The sequence below is a fragment of the Sminthopsis crassicaudata genome, chromosome 3 (genome assembly GCF_048593235.1).
Source record: "Sminthopsis crassicaudata isolate SCR6 chromosome 3, ASM4859323v1, whole genome shotgun sequence".
NCBI classification, from domain to species: Eukaryota; Metazoa; Chordata; class Mammalia; order Dasyuromorphia; family Dasyuridae; genus Sminthopsis; species Sminthopsis crassicaudata.
The window spans coordinates 643,518,812-643,535,944 of NC_133619.1; the positions used below are offsets into that span (position 1 = coordinate 643,518,812).

The 17,133-nt window shown below is 58.3% G+C and overlaps 2 protein-coding genes across 6 annotated transcripts in view; one reads left to right on the forward strand and one right to left on the reverse strand.

The window, feature by feature from the left end:
- Nucleotides 1-5,846: 5,846 nt before the first annotated feature.
- On the reverse strand, nucleotides 5,847-9,892 carry ZNF787 (zinc finger protein 787). 2 transcript variants are annotated; one of them, XM_074307122.1, is made up of 3 exons: nucleotides 8,892-9,892; nucleotides 8,156-8,250; nucleotides 5,847-7,583 (listed from the first exon to the last, which is right to left on the reverse strand). In XM_074307122.1, exons 2-3 carry the CDS (start codon nucleotides 8,232-8,234, stop codon nucleotides 6,445-6,447), a joined length of 1,218 nt encoding a protein of 405 aa, XP_074163223.1. In that variant the 5' UTR covers nucleotides 8,235-8,250; nucleotides 8,892-9,892; the 3' UTR covers nucleotides 5,847-6,444. The 2 variants fall into 2 exon arrangements, with proteins under 2 accessions (XP_074163223.1, XP_074163224.1); XM_074307123.1 differs by lacking the exon at nucleotides 8,892-9,892 and adding an exon at nucleotides 8,473-8,736.
- Nucleotides 9,893-11,255: 1,363 nt separating this feature from the next.
- Nucleotides 11,256-17,133, forward strand: part of ZNF444 (zinc finger protein 444) — a 14,607-nt gene continuing 8,729 nt past the window's right edge. The window contains exons 1-3 of one of the 4 annotated variants that reach the window (XM_074307132.1): nucleotides 11,256-15,090; nucleotides 15,955-16,749; nucleotides 17,006-17,133. The exon at nucleotides 17,006-17,133 is cut by the window's right edge and continues 371 nt beyond it. The gene's annotated coding sequence lies outside the window, so the exon portion shown is untranslated. Of the gene's footprint in view, nucleotides 16,750-17,005 lie in introns of all 4 variants that reach the window. The other 3 variants (XM_074307133.1, XM_074307135.1, XM_074307131.1) reach the window with 3 other exon arrangements.

A 17,133-nucleotide genomic window follows, 5' to 3' on the forward strand; every position in this document is an offset into this window, starting at 1 on the left:
TGTAGCCTGACTTCCAATCCCATCATTGCACTGAAAGTTCTCCCTTAGCTGCCGGATCAGTGGCCTTTTTTCGATTGTTGCTCTCCTTGACCTCCCTGCAGCCTTAGGCAAGTTTGATCATTAGATATTCTCCAGCATGTTGTTCTTTCTGGGTTTTCAGGTCACCTCTTCTCTCCTGGTTCTCCTACTTTTCTGACAGTCCTCCTCCATCTCCTTTGCTGGCTCCTCTTCCAGATCCCCTCCACCACAAGTTTCCCCAGGTTCTGTCCTGGGCCCTCTGCCTTTATACTACTTCACTTGATCTCATTAGCTCTCCCAGATTTCCTTTTCGTCTCCATGCTGCCGATTCTCAGACACATTTGTCCACCTCTAACCTCTCTGCCGACATCCAGTCCCACATCTCCATCTGCCCACTGGAAATATTGGATTAGATGTCTCACAGGCATCTTAAATTCAAGATGTTCAGAATCTGAACAAGTCATCCTCCATGCACACACCCTCTTCTCTTCCTGTCTGATTCCGGCCATACTTCCAGTCCCCTAAGTTATTGTAGACTCCTCACTCCCTTTTATCCACCATGTCCAGGCCAAGGCCTGCCGACTTCACCTTTCACAACAGCTCTCGAATCCGCCCCCTTCTGATCCTGCTCCACACCTTATCTTCTGATATGTGGGCCATTGTATTAGTTGCTGGCGCTGCCGCCAGTCTTTGTCCACTCCAGTCCATCATCCACTCGGCTATCAGGGCCAGCCCATGCCATTCCCCTCTCAAACTGCAGGGGACTGCTTGTCACATCAGGGTTGAACATTAAATCTTCCCAATCTCCCCCTCCAACCCAATATATTTCCTTTGATCTTTTATCACCTGGGGGCATTTTCTCTGGCCACCCCCCATGCTGAAGCACTCTCCCTCCTCTCAATGCCAACCTCCTGGCTTCCCTCACTTCCACACAAAATCCTGCTCTATACAGGAAGCCTTTCTCTCATGTTTCTTAATTCCAGTGCCCCCCTCTGTGGATTTTTTCCCATTTATCCTGCCCATAGTTTGTGCACAGTTGTTACCTCGGTTTGCCCCACTGGACTAAGCTCCTTGAGGCCAGACTCCCTTTTGCTATTTTCCCCACACCCAGGACCATGTCTGTCAGACAGCAGGAGCTCAATAATTGTTTCTGATGGAGAACCAGGAGAACAATTATACAGTAACAACAATGTATACAGTAACAAGCCCTCCTGAAACTTTGTAACTGGCCTACCCAAAGACCAAGATCTTGGAGGACTCACAATGAAACAGTTTCCTACCCCTGTGAGCAAGGTGAAGAACTGGCTATTTTAGTTCTGATAGACTGAGATATTTTTATTCTGAGGACGAGACCAATCCTGCAGTTTTTCCTGGGCTTCTCTGTACGTGTTTGCAGCAGAGGGCTGCTTTTTCCTTCTTGTTTTTGCAAGGATCAATAGTAGTTTTGTTGATTAAAAAACTTTTAAACCTTTTTTCCTCCAGTTTGATTTCATACATTCTACCATGGCATATCTGCCACATTCAGGGCCCTGGGGTTTCAATGAACAACAGTGTCTGTCTTCTTGGAGCTTATATGGGGAGACCATGGCATGAACACAGAAAAGCCCCCACCAGTCATTCCTGGGGGAGGAAAGGGGTGGCCCTTCTGCAGGCTCCCAGAAGCCATTCTGAGTGCCACAGGGAGGCTAGTCATGGAGGGCTTTCCTGGTGGCCCAGACACAGCCCGTGAAGATATTTCCTCCTCAGTTTTGATCAAACAAGTTTGCAGAGTCTTCTTTCAGCCAGAAGGATTAAAGTCGCTCAAGGAGATTTCCTCTTGGTTGCAAAGTGAGCCATACAAAAAGGTTTAAGCAGATGATCTGCCTCGTGGTGACATCCAAGCCGGGAAGATGGCTGTGAGCAGGAGACAAGGCAAGCTGTATGTAGCCCCCTACCTGGCCACCGTATGTGCCCAAGTTCACTGGACCCCCATTCCTGTTTCTTCTCTCCTTAGGCAAATGACCATTTTAGATAGGAGTGCCCAAGCGACCGGGAAAAATCTCCATCAAAGCCCCGTAAGGTCCCACCAAGAACTGAGCTCAAAGCCAGTGGGAGTGGGAGCAGATGCCAGAAGAGACAAAGACCACTGTCCCGGCATAGCACAGCCCCGTACCGATCATCCCAGGAAACACTGGGGGCCTGCAAGAGCCCCCAGAGTCGAGGAAGGGAGCGACTAAGTCACTCTTTTACGCCAAGTGAACTCGAAGTAAGGATGAGGAATCGCTAAAGGGAAAAGGGACTTTTTAGAGCCAAGCCCCACGGGCTATCCCTTGGCCCTGAGTTGTTTCTATATTTGCACCATAAGCACGGTGCTTTTTTTTTTTTTTAAAGTTTGAGCATCTGTGTCGTGTGTGTATGTGTGTCATGTGTGTGTTCTGAGTGCCCGTGCACACTGCACAGGCAAGGGGCTCGGGAGAACCATTGTCATTTCTGTTTTTGTTACACCTTTTGGGTAAATAGCCAAGGTAATTGGGGCCAACCGGTTCATGAGCCTTGGAGAGCACAGTGTCCCTAGCGACAGGTTAACCCCCCAGGAAGCCGAGGAGAGGAACGGGGCGCCTGCCTTGGAAGGAGTGATGGCGTCATGGGGATTTAGCCATCTCAAGGCTCGCAAAGGAAGACTGAGCGTGGGGCCAGCAAAGGCAGTTTGGCTAAAATGCAGGGGAGGGGCTGAGCTTCCAGTGCCCCGTGAAGGGGTCTGCGCCAGATCCTTGAGCCACAGGGCCCCGGAAGGGCCGATGTAGGTGCTCCAGCATAGCCGGGACTGGCCATAGGAGGGCCAGTGACCAGGTCTTTGTAGCACTGGGGAGGGGGGGGGGGGGGAATGAGAACCTAAGCTCTTCAGGTGGAGAGAAGGGGATTCACACAAGCAATTATGGGGGGGGGGGGCAGAGGGAAATGAATTCTGTGTTCTAAAATATAAAATCATTTTTTAAAAGGGGCCCCTTCTTCCTCCAAGTCTGGAACAAGGGAGAATATGGAGAGGGAAGGGTGAGGTACTGAGACGGCAAGACCCGCCGCCACTCTCTGCGGTCACCTGCTGAGGGGCACCAGGCAGCAGCGAGGGCCCTGAGGGAAACCGCCTTGAAGCTCTGGCCCGGTGGCATGCAGAGCCAGAGCTGATGGCGGACCGCACAGAAGGCGAGGAGGCAGGGGAGCCGGAGCAGAGCCTGCAACAACTGAGCTCGGGCTTGGGGCCGAGCCTCAGAGAATGCCCCGGGTAGGCTCCCAAGGGGTGCCCAGCCCTAGAAGGCTCCATCTGTGCCCCAGAGCTCTCAGGGAAGCCAGCCTCCAAGCTGCACTTCTCGGGCACCTCGGGGGCTCTCCTGGCTGCTGCAGCCGGGGCACACTCACTGGGCAGCCGCCCTCCCCTTGGTTCCGACTCTGGGCTAGAAGAATGGGTTTGTGCCACCGGGTCTCACTGGGAACAGGTAAAGCGACTCCCCCCTCATGAGTCATCTCCTTCCTACACCCCACTCCCCTCCTTGCTTTTCTGCTCGCTTGGGGGGGGGGGTAAGCTGTCCACTTTTTAAAGGCATGTTTCCAGATAACCCTCCCCCCACTACAGATCAAGTGTGGGCCTCCGCTTCCCCCCAGTGCCGCCTCCTGAACAGCAGAATCTTCAGGGGGTACCACAGGAGGCTGATCCTTCTCAAAGTCTGACTGGGGGGCGGGGGTGACCCCTGAAACGTGAGATCTGGGCCAAGCCTCCCCACCCTGGCTGCGGCCACGATCTGCAAGGAGGGGAAGTGGCGCCTGAGGCAGCACCCACTCGGCCCGCCCTCGGCCAGCGGTCTGCGGCTGCATCCTCGCTGCCCCAAGGCCCATCCTGGAACGCCAGTGGAGAGCAGGAGCAGTGCCAGTGAGGGAGGCCGGAGATGTCCCAGAGGCTGCTCGGGAAGGTTCAGGCCGGACCCAAGCACTGGTCCGGTGTGGCTTCTCTCAGTACTGGCCGATCTCAGGGTCTGGAGTCCCCTTCTTGCCACAGCCAGCCACAAATCTGGCCATTGGGCTTGCCAGAAGCGGCCCCACTTCCCCGGGCTGCTCTCCCAGGGCCCAGGAAACACGGCAGGGGCACTGGGCAGCTCAGGGGGGCCGAGCAGGGGGCACCTGTGTGTGCAACACTCGGGTCTAACAAAAGGGCCATGCGCAGTCTCTCACACACTGAGGCACAGACCCTGGACCGTCCTACCCGGGGGCGAGAGGGCAGATACAAGCTCTCGGCTCAGAGCCCCCTGAAGCTCCAATCATGCCTCCCTTGCCCCCCACCCTCCCCGATCGCAGCTGGTTCTAGTTGAGCTGGACCCCAGGGTGGACGCTGCAGCTCCTGACCAGGCCGTGTGTGACGTGGGACAGCAAAGGAAGAAGCGGGGATCCTGGCCCGGCCTCCTTCGGCGCCAAGACCAGAGGGGCAGCCGAGGGAACCCAGAACCCCACTACCAGTCCTTGGGAGTCCAGCGGGGGCCAGCTCCCCACTCCCGGTCGCTGCTTTCACTGTCCCGTCTGCCTGAGATTTCTCAGGCTCCCTCGGGCGAGGGAGGCTGCGGCTGGAGGACTTGGGGAAACAGCCTGGGCCACTGGACAGCAGCAGGCCGGGCTTCCCTCCCCAGTTCTGGGAGGACTAGGCCCTTGCCTGAAGGATGGGCGATGGCTGCCTCCAGGCCACGTCCTCTCAGAGCTGCTGTCCTTCCCCTTCCAGTGTCTCCTGTTCCACCACCACCCCCTCCTCACAAACAAGCTCTTGCAGCATTGGGGGGGGGTCACAGACCACTTCTCCCCACCCATGCAGCAACAGCACTGGTTTGAGGGCAAAATAAGTGGGATGTCTGGATGAGCTGCACTGCAGGTCCCCCACTTCCCCAGCCCAGGGCCCTTGAGGAGATCGTGGACCAAGGGAGTGGGAGCTAAGGGCCCTCCAATGGGCGACTCGGCCACGGGATCCTGGCTTGGGATCCTGGCTTTGGATCCCGAGGTGTGAGGGCAGCCCCGACACTTTCTCCTTCACACCCCGTGGAGGCAGCAAGGCCCGATCCCCAACCAGCACTTCAGCCATCGGGGCGCCCGCCACTACAGGGTCACTGACGATTTTGAATGGGGCCAGATCCCTGGTTCGTGCACAGGAGGCCGCTGGCCGGGCCTTCTGAGAATGCCCGAGATGACCTCCATGACCCTGACAGCGTTCCAGAGGCGTCACCCCCAATTATGGCCACCCCGAAGCCCTTCCACCTCTCCCCCAGGGCACGAGACTGCGTCCAGTGGTCTGCTAGTGCCCGGGGAGAGGCAGGCTGGAGGAGCACAGTCCTGCCCAGGAAACCTTGTGAAACCCAGCCCGGCTCCGGGGGCACCACGAGCCATTTACTCACTGTTCCTTTCCAGGGAATCAGTCTTCCCTCCTTGGACCACGGAGACATTGCGGTGCCCGGCCCGTCGCCAAGTCTCGGCCACAGCGCCCCCGGCCTTCTGCACCCAGAGACCTCGGCAGCCGGGACTGGGACCGGCCGTCTCCCGCCCCACTGGTCCCCCCAGGGGCCCGGATCCTCCGCCAGCATGTGTGAGCAGCAGCCTCGAGCCCCACGGCAGACAGGCTCCGGCTGGCCCCGGCCGACTTGCATCTTTCCATCCCCAAAGGCCGAAGCCCCGTTCAGGCCTCCCCTGGCTGCCTTCGGCTTTCCTTCCAGAGCCAGCGCTCCTTCTGGGCCTCGGGCCTCCCCCCTCCCCCATGACCCACACCCTAGATCCTCCTGGCCTCGCCCTCTCTGCCCCCCAAACTCAAGAAGCACACAGGGAGGGACAATCTGATGGCTCCATTTATTGTTCCCAACTCCCCCTCCCCCAACCTTGCCTGGGACGGGCAGATCGGCGCGGCTGCCCCAGAGGAGGAAGGGGAGGGAGAACCCCAACGGAGCACATTGGGAATAGAAAAGGGAGGGGGGCAGGGGCTGAGAGGAGGGAGGGGAAGAGAACTAAAAGAAAATGCTAAATGAGAGAGAAGAGGGACTCCTTTCCCTCCTTGCTCCCCCCCTTGGCTCAGGGAGGAGGGGAGAGCTCTCCCCTTCTCGCAGGGGTCCCTAGGTCGCAGGGGCGGGGGCCGTCTCCATCTCTCTCTCTCTCTCTCACTGTGTCTATCTGTCTTTTGGGCCCAGGGAGGGGAGGGGGAGGGGAGGCACAGCACCAGAGGATCGGCCGTGGCTCCGCCCCACGTGCCCAGATGCCCCAAGTCCCCTATCTCAGACCGGGGGGGCCAGAGGGGGAGCCCCCCTCGGCCCGCCACCCGTCATTCACTATGTCTAACTCCCGCTGAGTGTCTCTTGGTCTGGCTCGATTGCGCTCTCTCTCTCTCTCTCTCTCTCCCAGCCCGAGGAGCCCTCCCCCCGGGCCCCGCCGCCCCTACCGCACCCGGCACTCGCTACAGCGGCCCTCGTCCACGACCCCGGCAGCCCCGTAGTAGTTCTGCCCGCAGACCTGGCAGACCAGGGGCGCTCCCACGGCGTGCGTCTTCTTGTGTCTCCGCAGGGCGGACCCCTGGCCAAAGCCCTCCCCGCACTCCACGCAGATGTGGGCGGGCTCCTCCCCGGCCGCAGACTCCCCCCCGTCCTCCTCCTTCGCCCCCCCATCCCAGCTCCCCAGCCCGTGCTGGGCCCGCTGGTGGGCCAGGAGCTCCGAGCCCTGCAGGAAGCCCTTGCCGCACTCCACGCACACGTAAGGCTTCAGAGTGGGGGCCCGCCGCGGCCGGGACACCACCCCGCCGGCCCCGACCTCCACCTTGATCACCCTCTCTCCCAGCTCTTTCTCCTCCCGGGCCCGGCCCGAGGCCAGCCCCCCCCCATCCCCAGCGGCGGCCGCATCTCCATCCTCCGCTGCCGAGCCCCCACCAGAGGCGGCAGCGGCGGCGGCGGCAGCGGCGGCGGCGGCGGCCGCAGCCACCTCAGCCTCCACCTCAGCCACCACGGCGGCCCTGGCCCTGCGGGCGGCCGCCTTGCCCTCGGCGGCCAGCTCGGGGTGCAGCCGCAGGTGGCGGGCCAGGCTCTTGGCCTGGCTGAAGCCCCGGCCGCAGCGGGGGCAGACGAAGGGCTTGAGGCCGCTGTGGGAGCGCCGGTGCTTAGCGAGGCTCTTGCTCTGCGTGAAGCTGCGCCCGCACTCGGGGCAGGCGTAGGGCTTCTCGCCCGTGTGGATGCGCTGGTGCTGCATGAGATTGGAGCTCCAGCTGAAGCGCTTGCCGCACTCGGAGCAGGCGTAGGGCTTCTCGCCCGTGTGGATGCGCCGGTGCTGGACCAGGTGGGAGCTCTGGGAGAAGGTCTTCCCGCAGTCGGTGCAGGCGTTGGGCCGCTCGCCCGTGTGCGTGCGCTGGTGGCGCGTCAGCTTGGACCAGTGGCTAAAGCTCTTGCCGCACTCGTTACAGATGTAGGGGGCTGGGGGGCGTGGCCGGCCCCCGGGCCCCGAGGGAGGGATGGGAGGCGGCGGCGGGGAAGGCTTGGGAGGAGGCCAGCTGGGCTCATCCTCGTCATCGTCCAGGAGGAGGATGTCCACTGCACGGAGGGAGGAGGGGGAGGGCGGTCAGAAGGCGCCCTCGGCCCACCCCGAGGCCTCGGTTTCCTCATCCGGAGAAAAGACGAGGCTGGGATCCCCTCTCCGCTCAACCCCCCTGGTCCCCACAGCCAGACCTCAGCAGCCCCAGAGGAGGCCGCCAGCGAGGGCCCACAGAAGGGCCTGGAGGCCTGCCAAGGTCCACCCTCCCCGGGCTTCCCGACCCCCACTCCTCTAAAGCTTGGGGGATGCCCCGGCCCAGGGGGAGGTGCCCCGGGCCAGGGCTGCTCAGTCTCCGGGGAGGCAGGGGCTGGGGCCCAGGCCCTTTCCCACCCCTGCAGGCCTCAGCCACCCAAGGGCCCCTCAGGGGACACTGAGGGGGAGGAAGTGGGGCCCCAGGAAAGGAAGAGAGCTGTGAATGCGGCCCCAGGCCCCTCTCCGGGCTGGAGCTCCCCCCCCCCTCATGGCAGAGCCCCCCTCCCCCCCAGTCCTTGTCCCGGAGAGACGGGGGAGGGTGTGGGGGGGCGCTGAGAGCGCTTCTGTCCGGCTCCGTCTCTCCTCCCTCCCCCCTCACCTGGGTGCTCCCGGCTGGCCATCTGCTGCTCCGAGGAGTCCAGGGGCTCGGGGGACCAGTCCTCCTCCCGCAGCTCCATGCCTGGCGCGGAGATCCTGGGGGCGGAGACAGGGGCCAGGGGACACTGAGTGTGGGGGAGGGCCAGGCCCAAAGGGCGCCAGGGGGGGAAACTGAGGCCGCGGCTCCCCCCGGGACCGTCCTGTGAGCTCGGGGAGGGGAGGATGGGCACAGGGTGACCTTGGGCCAGTCACTCCACTCCCCGGGCCTCAGTTTCCCTCTCAGGGAGGGATGGGGAAGGGGGTGAGGCTGTGGCCCACCTAGTCCGGGCGGGGCCCAGAGGAAGAACTGAGGCTCTCCCCTCCCCCTTTTGGCCTCAACTTCCCCCTGGAGCCTCAGAAGCAGCTTCCGGTCTCGAGGCCAGGCCTGGCCAGAGGGGGGGAGGGGCAGGGTCACGTGTCACTCCTGCCCCTCCCCTCCCCCAACATCCGCAGGAGGCGAGAGCGAGCACCAGGAGGAGCCCGCTACCTGGGCGCGCGCCCCCAAGCGGGAACGTTACCCCGCCCCTCCCCCTCCCGGGAGCGCGCGGGCGCGGCCCCGAAGTGTCCTTCCTCTCCCCGCGCATGCGCGTCCCCGAGGCGCGCGCCCCCACCTCCACCTCGAGAAGGGGGCCCTCCCCGAGGAACGCGCATGCGCGTCCCCAGGCGCTCCCCTCCCCGTACCCCCCCCTCCCGCTCACCGGCGCGGTTCCTGTTCCTGTCCGTGTAGGTCGGGCTGCGGCTGGACTCCCGGAGCCGCCGCCGCTCCGTCTTCCTCCTCCTCCTCCTCTTCCTCCTCCTCCTGGTCCTCGGGCTTCTTCCTCCTCTTCCTCCTCCTCCTCCTCTTCTTCCCTGACGGCGGCGGCGGCGGCTCCTCGGGGCCCGGGGTCAGGGGGACGGCCGGCCAGACCGGAAGTGACCTTGACGTCACGTCCGTTCCCTCCCCAGGCCCCGCCTCCCCCGACCCCGAGCTCGCGGACAGCTCCAGGGCTCCGGGACCGAAGCCGCCCGCTCCTTCGCGGGGCCTGCCGGCGCGTCTGGGCCGCGGGCCGCCCGGAGGCTCCGCTCGCCAGGGGGCGGGCGGTGTCCGCACAGGCCCCGCCCGGTAGCCGTTTCCGGGCCCCTCTAGGACGCCGAGTCCTCCCGCCCGCGCGCTCGATGGTCGGAGGCGGACTGGGGCGGGACCGACTTTGAGGGGGCGGAGCCTCGGTCTTTCCTTGCGCCTCGTCCGGCCCCGCCCCCTCGGCGAGCCGACCTTCCTCCACGGATACAAAGTATAGGTTGGGGGGGCGGGCCTCCGCCCGGCGACTACTAAGTAACTCCCGCCTGACGTCACCGCCCGGCGCGGACCGGGCTGTCCTGGGAGCGCGTGGGGGCCCGCCCAGCCAAAAGTCCAGGGCCCGGAGAGGAGGGACTCGCCTCGTGGGAAGGCCCCGGGGTGCCCCACGGTGGGACGAGCTGGCGATGTTAGGCCGCGCGGTCCTAGCGCCGCGTGCTGTCCGCGATCCTCTGGCTGGCCCTGACGCGGGAGAGGAGGGGAGGGCGTGGGAAGGGCAAGGGGGTGGGTTACTTCCCGCTTCTGACCTCTAGGGACGTAGGGGGAGGGGGAATGGGGCCGGAAGACCCCCAGCCTCCGGTCTGCGGCCCAGTGGCTTGAGGCGGGGACGCTCTCTGCAGTGAACCGGGAAAGGCTCTCCTCTGGGTCCGGAAGAAAAGGGGGTGGGGCAGTGCAGGGAAGTGTGGAGGAGGCGGGGAACGGGGGAAGCGGCCGCGGAAACGTCTCGGTGTTCCAAAAGGTGCAGCGGGGAGGGAAGCTCTCCCGAGATGTGGGGGGGACGCCCTGCAAAGGAGGGAGCCGCATTTGGGGGGTCCCTGGGAGGAGGAGAAGGGCCGATTCCTCCCCAAGGAAGGGGGGAGATGGGGCCTACTCAGGCCGGAAGACCGAGCTCAGTCCTACTTCCCGGCGGGCACTCTGGCCCAGTCGGAACCTCTGGCTCCCTCATTCCCTCCTCTGCAGCGAGGGACCCAGAGTGCTTGTGAGGGGCGTTGAGAAGCTGCTTATAAAGTGCTGCCACATGTAGGCACTCTCTAAACGCTGGGGTTTACGATTATTATTGAAGGCAACTGAGGCAGGATCAGAGGGGTGGGAGGAGGGCCAAGGGAGCACGGAGGGGGGACCTCAGTGGCCAGCTCTTCCAAGAGGAGGACCGAGGAAAAGCCAGTCCGCAGGGAAAAGCTGGCGGGGCCAGGGGGGGCCGCTGGCTCCAGGCAGCTCCACGGCCTCCCACAGTAGCTTCCCAAGGAACTCAAGCATCCAGCGCTTCTTCCCTTCTACTCCCAGAAGCCCCTCAATTTCTCTCTCCGAGAGCCGGAAAACCCACTCTGCCATTAGCCGGCAGGGCTAAGGCAGGGTCCCACCCCCAAACCCCATGGTTTGCCATCTCAGCAGGAAAGGGGGAGGGGAGCCCACCGGGGCCCTGCTCCCCGCTCCTTGTTTCTGAGCTTGTGGGACTCCTCCATCACACTCAGGGGGTGCGTTCCCCTTCAGGGAGACGAGCCTGGTTTCTGCTGCCAGCCTCTGCCCAAAGGACTGACACAAAGATTTTGCATACAGTTATTAGGCACCATGGGTGAGATCTGGGTCTAAACAGTGGAGGGGAGGGAGACCAAGTCAGGAGGAAACATTCTCTGGAGGGGCCAGACTGGAGCCTGGGCCCACTGAGTCTGTCCATCTCTTTAAAACTGCCACAAGCTTCTGGGTGAACTTCGATGCCCTGGAATCCTTCAGAAGGACTCTGGGAGAAGGAGCCGAGACTCCTGCCCGTCCTGGGCTGGGCAGCAAAGCGGGCAGAGGGAGAAGGGATCTGCTCCCTGGGCCGGACCCCAAAGGGGGGCCCAGAGGAAGACCAGGGCCCTATCTTGTATACTGAGCTGGGGATTCACGGAAGGAAATCTGTGCTTTACACTAAAGGGAATGGGGGGGGGGAGGAAGGAGACTGGAAGGGGTTCCACTGGGGTGTGACACAATAGAGAGGAAAAGGATGCAGGCCTGGGGGAGGGGTGGGAGCACACAGGGCACAGGCAGCAGGAATCTGCAGACTTGAGCTGAGGGGCAAGTAAGTGAGAGCCCTTTCTGGGAGGGACGGACCTGAGGGTGAGGAGATGCGGCCATTTCATCAGCCACACTTACTCCATTGACTCGGGGCTCCCATTGGGTTCTTCTTAGACCTCATCCTTCTTGAGCCCTTTGCTGGGACCTGGGGACAATGCAGCAGGCACTCCAGTTGAGTCCCGAGGATCTGTCCTCTACCAACCGCTGAAGCAAGGACTGTCACGTCCCTGGAGAATTAGAAGTGCAGAGCCTGAACCCTCTTGCTGCAGGCAGTGCAGGCAGAGGGGAGACTGTTCTGCCCCCTCACATTGCTCGTTCCGCAGCTTCACAATAATTAGCACTGTAGAAGCTAACGGGAATTGTTTAAACAGAACCCAGTGTTAATCACAGACTTCAACATATCTAGACTAGGGGCTTGAGCTGATAATTTTAGAGAAGAAACTACCCCTCGAGTCCTGAGGAGATGACCTGGCACTTGGCCCTGAGATGATGAACCCAAAGCATGCTTGGAACGCACTAATACATGCCAGGTGTGGCTACGTGTGGTAAACAAACCCCTAAGCAAAGATAGGGACCATTTAACAGGGAAACACACACAGAGAGTGACCAGGGAGGGGTTCTCTGGTCCACATAGTCACATGAATAGTTAACGGGGCCAACCAAACTATATGATACAACCCATCCAGGAACAGTGGCTGGGCGATGTGATCGTGGTTTGTGCTGCCTGAACTGAAGACGCTTCCCAGAAAAAATTCCAGGAGAGCTAATCACCAGTCAGGAGAAGGGGGCCCCAGAGCTTAAGGTCATTTGTCTTGGTAGGTTGACAGTGGGAGAAGAGAGAATGATGTGAAGGCTGCTGGGTAGGAAGGAGGCTATGCAAAGAGGGAGGCTGTGAGACTAGGCCTGAACTTCCTCAGCTTTTCTTCCTAGAACATTTTGGGGTGACTCCTACGTGGTCTTTCTTGTGCCTCCTCCAGGCTGGCTTGCCTCCATCTCGTGTTGTCGGCCAGCCCTCGTTTTGGGGTGACTCCTACGTGGTCTGTCCTGTGCCCCCTCCAGGTTGGCTTGCCTCCATCTCATGTCGTTGACTGGCCCTCAGCACAGGGCCAGGCACTGTGTCCGGTCCTCCTCTGGCCATCCAGCAGATCTAGATCTCCGTTATGGTCATCACTTGCTTCTCACCCACTATCTCAAACTCCTATTTTCTATAGAAAAAATTTTTTTAGAAAATAGGCAAATGTACCAAGTCCTAAGATCCTTCTTCTCTTATATTTCAAAGCCCATGCCAACTTCCACAATCATCCCTACCCCACACATCATTCTCCCCAGACTGTCCCCTGACTCCAGGCCAGAGACACCTCTCCTCCCTGGAGCTCCTGGGCTTTTCCCCAGGTAACCGGGGGCCTCTCCCCATGATTGACTGGGTCCTCCCAGAACCTCCCCTTGAAGAAGCAAGCCCAGGCAGAGCATGATTTTATTCCTTTAGAGGTTACCTTCCCAATGCTTTCTACATACCTTCATCCCTTCCCAGCCCTCTATTCCAAAGGAAGCTAGGCTGAGGTATCTTTCTATGGGCAGCACAGGGATTTAATCAGCGCACTGGATATGGTCAGTATGAATCATTAAATCTACCCAGAGACACTCACTAGCTGTGTGACTTTAACCCTGTCTGCCTCAGTTTCCTCATCTGTAAATGGTAAACCCCTCCAATATATCTGTCCAGAAAACACAAATGGTGTCAGGAAGTATCAGACCTGACTGAAAGGACTGAGTAACAATAACAAAGTATCTTTCCGGTTGTAATTGTATTCCCAGGGCTTAGCACACTGTCAAAGCTCTTAAGGAAGGCTTCTTGACTTATTTGCATGGTCCTTAATCCCAGATCTGATGAAGAGCCCATCTCTCTACCTGCTCCAATCCTTCAGTGAGTATCCTCAGTTTCCAAACTGATTGTTCCCACTACTGTCCCGGGCCTCTTTCATCTTCAGCCTCTCCATTTCTGTCTCTTCTCTGATCCTTAGAGTCTTCTATTCTTCAAAATCTCCACCAGACCCTACATAGAAGCTAATAAGTGCATAGTGATTGATTGACTCGTTACCCCCCCCCCCTAAAATCCTTACTTGGACGTTACTCACCTTGTGGAATAAACTCCACTGACTCTCTATCAACTCTAAGAAGTCACACTTGAATTCTGTCTAACTCAGAAGCTCTGATTGAATTCCAGCCTGCTCTTCCACTTTTATTTCTCCTCTTCCCTTATGTTAAAGTCTTTCCATCGTGGTATACTTTTGTGGTCTCACATACAATATACTCTCTCCCACTTAATTTTCGTGTTATCGCCCAAGCCTGGAGTGCTCCCTTCTCTGACTCTCAGAATCCCACCTGATACAAGATGCCTTTCCTTAAACCCAGAAACTAGGGCTTGTACTTCTCCCATCCCAGATATGCATTTATTTTCTCTGGAACTTAGAGAGTTCATGTTGTATATGTCTCTACCAAAAGAATATAAGCTCCTTCAGGGTAGAGACTTTCATTTTTATCTATACAGAGTGGTAAGCAGTGGGTGCTTTCTCATTAAACTTAATTGCCCCAATTCCATTCTCCCCAAACATCGATATTTCTGCTTAGCAGCCTCTAAGTCATCCTTAACTCTTATTTACTCCAGGTAAATGGACTCAATGGGCATGTCTCCTTTTTTAAAAAATCGTTATTTTATTGATCTTTTATTTTTATATTACATAGATTTGCCCCAGTAACCTTCCCGGAGCAATCCTGTAAAAGAAAAGATTTTCCCCCCTAACCAAAAAAGAGAATGAAAAGAATAAAAAACAATAAAACCTATCAACATTTGAAAAAAGTCCACTTTTCTATGTAGCATCCTGCACAGGGGTCTCTCACTTCTGTGCAATGAGAAGAGGTTTCTTATATTTCTCCTCATGCATGCCTTCATAATTAAGGTTGGGGCGTCACCTCTGGGTCTTTCCCAACCTAAGTCATCCCTGGGCTCCTCATTCTCTCACCCCCAACTTGGTGCAGAGGCCTGTCAATTTCATCTCTGCAACATTTTTTTTGTGGATTTCACTTCTGCAACACCTCCTGTCTATTTCACCTCTGTAATACCTGTAGTGGATTTCACCTCTGAAACACCTCTTGTCTATTTCACTTCTGTAATATCTGTTGTGGATTTCACTTTTGTAACACCTCTTGTCTATTTCACCTTCGTAATACCCGTTGTGGACTTCACTTCTGTATCACCTCTTGTCATTTTACTTTCATTTCTCTCTGATTCACTTCAGCAATATTTCTTCGATGTTCCCCCTTCTCTCTTCTGACATTTCCCCCATCATAATGTAGACCCTCAATCACCTTAGGCCTGGTCTATTTCGATGTTGCCAGAGAGCTGGCCTGCCTCAAAGCCACTCCCCTCTCCAATCTATTCAGCACTCAGTTGCCAAATTGAGAGTGCCCGTGTGTTCTCTTCTTCCAGGCCACCCACACTTCCTATCTCTTTAGGAATCTATCTCTCCCTCTCCTCCCCAATTTTTTCTTTGTTTCCTTCCTCTTTTCTTTTTCCCCCCTGCTTTGTCTCTCATCTCTATTTCTCCTTTTGTCTCATATAGTGTCTTAAATATTCAAAGATGAATGAAATAGAAATTGAAAGGAAGCTGGATGCCCTGCTGGACACAACAGTGTTCAAGGGAAAGAGCCCCAGGACTGTGCTGGGCCTCCAGGGCAGAGAAAGGATGGAAAGAATGTGGAGAACTAGCCTCCAACTGGGGGTCCTGGGGGTAAGAAAAGGTGTCTTGTTAAAGATGGGGCTGAGAGTTTTCAAGAAAAGCTCAGAAACCCTGTCCTTTACCAAGGAAGGACAGAGGATTGGCTGGGCTCTGGACAAAACCTAAGGGGGAGATCATCCTGGATCAGACAATTGCACTCCTGTAGCTATCACCACCCTACTTTAGAAGCTGCCATAGCTCCCTTTTATCTCTGGAAGCAAAGTACAAATGTCTCACTTTCACTTTTAAAGGTCTTCACAGCCTGGGTTCTGTTGTACTTCAAGGTGGAATTATTTTCCCCTCATGCTTCCTTCTAGCCAAATGGGCTTTATTTGGGAGGAAGCTAGAGCATGCAGTGGATAAGAGCCATTGGAAAGAACTGAGTTCTACGACTCTGTCTGTGAAACTCTCACTTTGATGGAAGTCTTTGCCTCAGGCTTCCTCTTCCCCATAAAGTGGGGATCTTCACAGCACCTACTTAGTAAGATTGTTGTAAAGATCAAAAGAGATAACAGGAGAAAGGGCTTTGCAAACCTTAATAGCAATTGTGACCATGGCATTCTCAAGTCCCATTACCATGCTTTTGCACAGGCTGACTTCCACACCTGGCATGCATGCCCTCCTATCTCACCTCAGATATGGATCTTCATTTTTGCCTTCAAGGAGCTTTGACCAGGGTCAGACCTCAGTGTATCCACTGCTACCTGATTGCTTGGCACCTCCCCTCTCCCTCCTTTTGTCCATCCTCCCCCATCTCCTCCTCCCTTCCCCTCTCCACCTGCCCCTGGCTCAGCCTGTCCCACATGAATGCTGTCTGTTCTGAGTCCAGAAGAGATCCAGATTTTCCTCTTCTTAACCACTTGTCCCCCTCTATAGCACTACCACCCATGCCAGAAGGCCCCAGCTAGCTGGCCTGCCAAGAGATCGTGTGCTGGACGCCTCCAAGGGCAGCGATTAGCACGAGGCTACTCCCTCTTCTGCTTCTAGGAAGAGCACTGGAACAGCTCTTTTGGGCCATGGCTCTCGACTCCCTCCCTGCAATTTTCTCCTGTGGCATGGATCTGGAGCTGATCACTCCGCAGCTTGGGTAAACTGAACCCTCCCCCAATCTCCCAGGGGGGGACCCAGAGGGAAAAAGAGACCTCTTTCCCAGCTCCCCTCAACGGGTGCAGCTGGCCTTGCCTACGGACCTCAGCATCAGGCCACAAGCTGGCCTCCCTCAACATGCCTAGCCAAGCTCCCTTTCTCCCACATCCCTATCAGTCTTCCCTTCAGAAGTCCTGCACTCCATTCCACCATGTGCTTCCCTCCCCCTCCTCCTTCCCCATCAAGAGGGGAGGGCTCCAGGAGGGCAAGGACCTCCCCGGTCTTTCCCCCCCCCTTTCTCTGTATCCCCAGCATACAGGGCAAGACTGCACACAACAGGCGCTAAATAAATGCTTATTGACTGAAAAACAATCTAGTCCAAACTCTGCATTTGACAAACGGGGGAAACGGAGGCACAGAGCAAGGAAGAGCCTGATCCCAATCGCGCTCCTGTGGCCCGACTCCAAGCCCCTTCATCAGGGGCTGTCACAGGAAAGGCCGGAGGTCCACTCAGGCCGAGAGGCCAGGCTGAGCCACCCCAGGAGTGGAGGCGAGAAGGGAGAAAGAGCCAGCACAGCTTGAAGGGTACGGGAAGCATGGGGGGGATGGTCTCTGCCCCACAAAGCCCGGGGATTCCTCGGAGGTCCGGGTGGGGAGGCCTACCGTCTCCCCTCCCCTCCCCCCCAAATCTTCTTCGCAGCGCCCTATCCTCTCGAGGGGGCGGGGAAGGCCGGGAGTAGTGGTCCAGACGATTACTCCCGCCGTCTCCCATTGGCTGGGACTTCTAGGGCTGCAGCTCGGGATTAGTCCAGACCCCGCCCCCTGTCGTCTCTCCTCCCAGGCGCTGTCATCCAGGGGCCCCAGCTTCCGGCGGAGCCATCTCCTCCCTGCCCTCGCTCCCGCTGCCGTCTCCACAGCAACCACCCCTCCCTCCCGGGGTCCCGCGGCGCGCGTCTGCGCCCTCACCAA

Bases quoted from the DNA above. Each gene is read 5' to 3' on its own strand.
- ZNF787 (XM_074307122.1), bottom strand. From the start codon at position 8,234: ATGGAGCTGCGGGAGGAGGACTGGTCCCCCGAGCCCCTGGACTCCTCG. The intron at 7,584-8,155 runs GTGAGGGGGGAG...CCCTCCGTGCAG, and splicing joins GGCCAGCCGGGAGCACCCAG to TGGACATCCTCCTCCTGGAC.